Below are 7500 nucleotides of genomic sequence, written 5' to 3'. Positions count from 1 at the left end.
CTTGAAAGCTCTTGTGGCAAATGCAATAAGGCGCTGTCTTTGCTTTGTTTAGTCAAGATTGAAATAGGTTTGGCTCGTGCGCTTTCTGGTTTGATGCTGGACTGCTGCCTTTTGGAGCAGCTTGAGAGACTTGATTTTCCTTTCATGAGGCTTCATTTATATCATGCTTACAATTGGATGTGCTTCTATAATGCTTTTGTCTTCATCACAAAGAAATTAATTGGTTCAGAAGAGTCAATCTCAGAGGTTTTACAGTCCTGATGATCAGGCTATTACAATAAGTGGCCCTATTCTGCTAATGTGCAGGTTCATATCAGCATGTAGTGTCTCTACTTTAAAGAGTCCTCTCCTGCTAATGTGCAGGTTCATATCAGTATGTAGTGTCTCTACTTTAAAGAGTCCTCTCCTGCTAATGTGCAGGTTCATATCAGTATGTAGTGTCTCTACTGGGACATGTCTCCATGCTTTAATGTTCAAAAAGATCTTTATTTTCCTGCAGCACCTCTTTTCACCCTCTGTCTGAAACCAGAGCCCAGTCTGCTCTGATTGGTTAGCTGGCCGGCTCTGTTGTGATTGGTCAACCGCTCAGAGATATCCTGCCTCTTAGCCTATCATGTACAATGTGTTCGAGCGCTAGCCAATAGAAGCGCGGGGTTACATAGTGGTGTGGGAGAGAAACTTACATGCACTTAAAGCTACAGTAACACACTACAGGACAGGGAAACCCCAAAAAGCGTAAAAAAAGAAGCCGACTTTTAAGGACAAATATGAATATGCAACAACATGGTTTAAAGACAGCTAATCCAACCACAGATTAATATTAAAAACTGGTCTGAATTGGAGCAAAAGTAGCAGCACTTGATTTAAAAGCAGGGAAGGTGACAAATCAAGGACTAAAATAAATTAACAGAATGAATGAAACACAATGAAGTGCGAATAAATGAGAGATTCACCTCAAATAAATAACAAAACAGGAGCGCTATGGACTTAAACCCCCCCCCCCACCACGTAACAAATCCCCTCTGTGTATTCTAACACACAGTCGCTTTCATCGAGCCCGGTTTTGCTGCTGAATGTATATTTCTACATTTAAGAGACACCCGACTCTTTTGTTCCGCCTGGTCTCCGCTCTTCTTGGCGCTTGCGTCTCTCCCCTGTTGCCGGGGGAACGCTCCAAACATCACAGTTTCTTTTTATTTTTTTATACCCACAGCGTATTGAGCTCATTACCACAGTTACAACTCTCCGGCCTGCCTCCAGCTGACCCGCAACCGTTTACTGTCTCCTCCCGGAGCAATCAACTTTGGAAACCTCCTCGCCCCCCCCGGCGTCCCCTCTCTCTTCCCGTTTTCCTCATCCTTCTTTCCTTCGTCAGACGATAGAGCTGTCAGTCAGTTTTACTCCCTCCTCCTCTTCCTCTCCATTCGTCCTATTCATAGCCCTTTACACTGTAGACTGTATAAAGCTTCACACCAACACCAGCCCTCCCTTCAGGGTCCAACCGTAATAAAGTAGACCCTCTGCAGTCTATTTTCTCTGCTCTGTACATTAGTATATGTGGAGGAAACTAATAACGTACATTTACTGGAAGATTGTACTTTGTGAGAGATGTGTACTTTACTCGAAGACCTCCATTCAGTCCTATTTAATTGTATTCATGTATTTATTTATTTTAAATGTTATTTCATAATTTGTATTGTATTATTCTTTGGAGTCACGTAGAAGTTATATTACAGATTACAGACTTCACTGTTCAATCTTTACACAGTGATTAAATTCATAAAACAAACAGAAAATGTATTAATAAATAACCCTTTTTGACATATGTGTACTGTAATTAGGCATTTCCATTTGATGCTAGACAAACTTCAACATTAAAATACTCTTACATCATTTTTAATTAGTTATAAACAGGATAATATAATCACCATAATAATGTACTGTGAACAGATCAATTCTGTAAATCCAATACTTTTAATGTTGATACTTGAAGTACATTTCGCTGATAATACCTTTTACATTATTCTGAACTGGGCCATTGTGCAACATGTGTTGTGTTGTACTTAGTAGTAGAGTCGATTTTGAAGCTAATACTTTTGCACTTGAGTACAATTTTAAAACCACGACGTTCACTTCTAATTGAGTATTTGAACACTATAGTACTTGTAGAGTAGAGTATCTGAGTACTTCTTCCAACACTGATTATAATACCGTCTATCATTCAGGCATCAATGCAGCAACATGACGGTGACCTTTAATCGAGACCTGGAGACGTCAGAGCTGTCGGGTAGCAGGCTCCTTCCTACACAGACCGACTCGGCGGCCAATATAAACGTCTATACAACCATTTCCTCCAGACTCAGAAAAGACCCGCTTTACTCAACAGGATGCAGACAAAATACATTTCTCTGTAATGGGCCTCATTAAATGAAAGACCCTAACATTTTGAGATCTGGTTCATTTCAAAACTGTGCAAAGAATAGGTCTAAGAGAAATGTGAATATCCCGGACACAAAGGATTACGGCTGTTGGGTTTATGTGGACAAACCAGCGAGTTAAAAAGTCTTAAAGTTTAAAAAAGTGATATTTTTAGAAAGTAGTCAGGACAAAAGCACTTCTGTTCACTCTGGTGACACATGGTGTATTAAATGGAACAAGCTTCAACCTTCAATTTTATTTGGTACAGTTAAAGTGTGTATTGTGCCCATTCAGTTACTGTACGTGAATTCAGTTTCTTCCATCTTGTAAAGCTTTGAAGTGCACATAACAACTTCACACTGCTCAAAGTGTGTGTGTGGATACAGCAGATCCTTGCGGTCAGACCTTTTCTTTCAACTGTTCAATTCTGTGTGTCCATAATTCAATGCTTCCACTTTAGAAATGTCTATGTCTTGGTTGCATACCCAGAATTGTCCAAAGTGAGAAAACAGATGAATCACGAACATTAACGTTGACAGCCTTTAAGAAAGACGAAAGCACACGACACGTGTTATACGTCTATCTTCTAAGTGGAAGCGGAGAGAACAATCTACCATGAGGGTTGACTTCCATCCAACACATGTCAACAGAGAAATGTACCAATCTTTCACTAACTTGGTGTTTCCTTTAAGTGGGTTTAGGGAGTGCTTTGTGGCTGTTTAGATAGGGCAAAATATAGGACAGCGGACACACACACACACACAAACATGCACACACTCACACACAAAGTCGTACACGGTGGCTATTTCAGTGATCTTTGGCAGCCGCGGGCCAGCTGGAAGCAGCGTAAGCGTAAGGTGATACTCAACAATGCCACTAACTGGCCAGGCCTCTCGTCTGTACACCAGCTATAATGACATTAACATGGCCAAGGCCAGCGCAGAGCCAGGACACACACACACACACACACGCACACACACACACAAAAGGAGCCGGGGATCACTTTCAGCTCTCTGTCTGAAATGAATGCTGCGGGACAGAAATACATAAACAGAAAGCGAAATAAACACAAACACTCAGACGTCACTCGCTTTGAGTCGACTCGGCACGGGGAATAGTTAGCTCAACATTCACGATAGCAGTTGTCTCCTTCCCTCCAAAGAAGCCCACCGTGCCGCGTTCGCACGATGTCATAAAACCAAAAAGGCTTGGCCGGAGCTCCGACGTTTTGGAAGCGGAGGATTTGTGTTACCGACGTATTCGTCCAACGGAAAACAACACAGAAACCCAAGGTGAAAAAAAAGCCTGGAGGTGGAGCGGGTGAGTCACACGCTCTGCATCCAGCAAGTTCCATCCATGAATTGTTTAAGACAGAGCAAAGCCTTTGAGTGCTTCAGTTTCAGAACGTCTCCGTCCAGCTGAGAGAGAGTCTTGGAGCTGCAGTTGTTAGGGAACGAATAACAACAAAACACCGAGGCCTGCACACCGGAAACAATTACTTTGAGACTTTCCAAATGAGCGTTTTATTAGCAGGCATGGAGCTATAAAGCAAATTACTGCATTGCTTTGGTTTTGTTCTTATACCGTTGGAAAATATAGCACTTGAGAAGCACACAGGGCTCACCTTCATCCTTCCAAGCCAGCAGCTCGTTTCAGCAGGAACTTATTCGGGAACATTTCAGGGGATTTTCTCGCACTAACAACTCACATTACATCTTAATGAACTATTGATTAGTTTGGGCTGGTGTATAATTTATCTGCATGACTTCCTCAGTGTGTACGAGCATAATGACTCGTAGAAATATCAACTTGGGACTGAGCAAAGCAGAGATATATCTGTTGCCAGATGTGTGGATGTTTTCCTCCAGAAGACGCGAGGCAAACAAGTCCAACAAAATCAAAACAGCTCATCCTTGGAGTGCACCAATCGTGACCTACTTGGGGCTGGTGGGTTCAAAGTCTCCACCCCTAAAATATGCATGAGTTCCTCCCTTCCTCTTTTCCCTCACCCTTTGCAAGCAGCATGGGATCAAGTGCGCAGGAGAGTCGGGATAATCATCTTTCCCTATTTTACCGAACGGGGTTTGGCTGATCAGACCGGTCCCTCTGGATCCGAGATGCTGGTACAAAGGCCCCGTCTCCTACGACCCAAGGGGGGATGGATGAGCAGGGAGGGGGAGAGGTGAGGATAGATAGGGGGGGGGGTCCCTTCCCAGAGAAAGGGCCTTTTAATTGGGCTAAAACCCAGAGGCCGGGATCCCCCCCCCCCCCCAGGGCAAGAGGAGAGCTGGACTCCAGTATACACACTAATGTTAACACTGTATCTTCCCCCTAAAAAACACCCACTCAGTCTTTCTCTCACACACACACGCACACACACACACACACACACACACACACACGCACACGCACACACACACACGCCAAAAGCATCACTTGTCATTGGCCCAGCTGCTCCCTCTTCAAAGCTGTTGGCTTCTGGGTGGCCGTGAAGATGAGAGGAGAAAAAGAGAAGTCCTCAAGAGCTGCGGCTCGGGCCAAACAACACCAAGTATCATCCACGAAGGTTCTTCCGACTCGTGCATACACTCAGGAGAATAAACCTTGAACAGGCGGCCAATGAGATGCCGGAGAAAACAAGACGCAAGGAGCGAGGCAGCTCGGAGATCTACTGCGTGTGCGTACGTGGATCCAGAGTGAATATTGCTCGGATGTGAAAGCTGTAATCGGATGAATGCAAACAAGAGATCCTCTCGATTTCTCTCCTCACCGCATCACGCCGCGTGCTCCTCGAGCTGTGGGCGGTGTTTACTGTAGGAAAGGAAGTGATGCTGAATGTACACAGAGGTGGAAGGAGTACTCTGATGACTTACTGAAGTAAAAGTAGCAATCATTACTCATAATTCCTCCTTCACTTGAGAGCGACTGCCTGTAAAGGATGCTTTTATACCCCGTCATTGTTTAAAGGAGACCTATCCTGCTATATGTTCACGCTCACAGGTCCCCTTTAAGATGCCATCAGTGACTGTGAATCTGTGTCGCCACGTGACGCTTGACCCTGACCTTGTTGCCGTTGTGCAGGCTCATGCCGCTGAGGGCCGACAGCTTGGCCTCCAGGCTGTGGTGCCCCGGATGCTGCTGGTGGAGCTGCTCCCTCTGGATCTGCTCCCGCATGCTCCGCGCCTCCTGGATGGCCTTCATCACCGCGTCCTGGTCCCCGAACAGGGCTGTGGAGTTGAGGCTGGACAGGATGTCTGGAGGAGGGGACAGGAGACATTACAATTACAATTGGATGTCCCTTTGTAAAGACGAACAACAAAGAGGCTTAAAGACAAGACAAGAGGGATCATATGAATAAAAATGATACAGTATTACCAAACAAACAAAGATGGCGCCGGTGATGATGGCTGCCGTGTCCTCTCAAACTCTGCCTTTTTTCCCGCTTTATTCAGTGTTCAACTTTTCGTGGTGTACATTCTATTTTATTTGATGTACTTCTGTTTTATTGTGTTGCTCTGTGGGAGGAGCCTATGACCTAAGATTGTCATCGTCATAACGACACTGCAGCTACTGTACGTACGCATGACAATAAAAGCCTTGAATCTGGAATCTGGAACAAGTAGGACACACGTTTTTTTAATATGAATATTGTTGTGAAAATCAGTCATGGTATTCCTTTTGAATGTTTGCAAATCAAGCACAGTAAATTGTAAAAGACATCTCAGAAAATCTTGCAGAAAAGCTCTACATAGTTTGCAGCTTTTGTAAAATGTCTTTGTAATATTTGAACAATGCTGGTATACTCGTCTGGATAGCAACAGTTCTTTAAATACTGATTCGCCGGGTCGTCAAAGCTTTTGGGAGAGAGGCCGTTAATCCAGAACCGTAACTCTTAAAAACCTAGCTTGTGGCTCCATGTTTTGATGTGTAATATCAGGCGAGTGATAAGCGCCAAATACTTTGAACGTCTGCAGACAAATTCCTTTGAAATATGTACAGATCCGTGTGAGCTGGTATTTTCCCAAACCTGTAATGGCGCTAAACATCTCTTAAGTTGTTTTCCAATCCAAACATGTCACACCCCCCACACTTGTGTATGTGCTTCACACTTTTGCCACACATTCTGATGCCCATTTGAAGAACACGAAAAAAATAAAAGGATGCGAAGTTTCCGTCGCCCTCCTCGTCGTCTAATTAGCAGACGAGTAGGAAGCGCTGTAATGCTTGGGTGGCCGTTAACATGGGCAAAAAATAACTTTGCAGGGAACACAAGCGTCGCGTCCTCAAAGCCACTCCAGAGGAGCTGAAATTGTTTTCTGGGGGGGGTATAATGAGAGGGTTCGGATTGGCCTTAATAACAGATAGCAGAGGTAGGGGCATAAAAGGTCTAGCGCGGGCAGACAATGATGTGAGGAAGCTCTTAAAAAGCAAATAACGTGTGCTGGGTTTCACTGCTTCCGCTGCTGGGGTTTTCATTGGGGCTAAATACAGGGCTTTGGACTGCTGTAAAAACACACACACACACACACACACGCACACACGCAGGTCTCCTCGTGGGCTTGAGGTGTCTGCAGTCTATCGCTTTGTCTGTGTGTGGCGGCGCGGCGCAGGGAGGTGTTTGGGTGGGTGATGTTTTTGTTTTTCCGGTTGGAGGGAGGAAATAGTTTCACGAGGACATGTTTGCTCTGGATGTACGGTGCAGACGGGAACAATGCCTTGGTGTGTGAGTGTTTGTTTGTGTGCGAGTGCGTCAGTGTTTCCCCTCCGAGTCGGTTCTTGGCGCGGCGACGCAGCGTTTAGTCCGGGTGACTCTTATTGGACATGTCAGTGAAGCCAATGTGTGTGTGTTCAGCGCGGCTTTGCTTGGTGGCCGTTCCGTGTCCGCCGTGTGGAAGAGACGCTGTAAACGTGTGTGTGTGTGTGGGGAGTAACTGGTTACATGGTTATAACATGAACCGTCTACCCTTACAGCTACATAAAAAACATTTCTAACACGTGGGGAATATAGCAGGAGTAAAGCTCTACACATTTAGATGTAGTCTTCTGTTCTGGAGGCGAATACTTGTGTACTTGAATAAGTGT

The 7500-nt window shown here is 44.8% G+C and overlaps 1 protein-coding gene across 2 annotated transcripts in view; it reads right to left on the bottom strand.

Moving 5' to 3' along the window:
- Positions 1 to 7500, bottom strand: part of LOC117448685 (transcription factor SOX-6-like) — a 149787-nt gene that overhangs the window by 15890 nt on the left and 126397 nt on the right. For both annotated transcript variants that reach the window (XM_034086031.2, XM_071203578.1), the window contains one exon: positions 5482 to 5672. In XM_034086031.2, the coding sequence (XP_033941922.1) occupies positions 5482 to 5672 (191 nt within the window). The remainder of the gene's footprint in view (positions 1 to 5481; positions 5673 to 7500) is intronic.

Source organism: Pseudochaenichthys georgianus, chromosome 6 (genome assembly GCF_902827115.2).
Source record: "Pseudochaenichthys georgianus chromosome 6, fPseGeo1.2, whole genome shotgun sequence".
NCBI classification, from domain to species: domain Eukaryota; kingdom Metazoa; phylum Chordata; class Actinopteri; order Perciformes; family Channichthyidae; genus Pseudochaenichthys; species Pseudochaenichthys georgianus.
The sequence above is the reverse complement of the archived record's forward strand: the minus strand, read 5'-3'. Positions and strand labels throughout refer to the sequence as shown.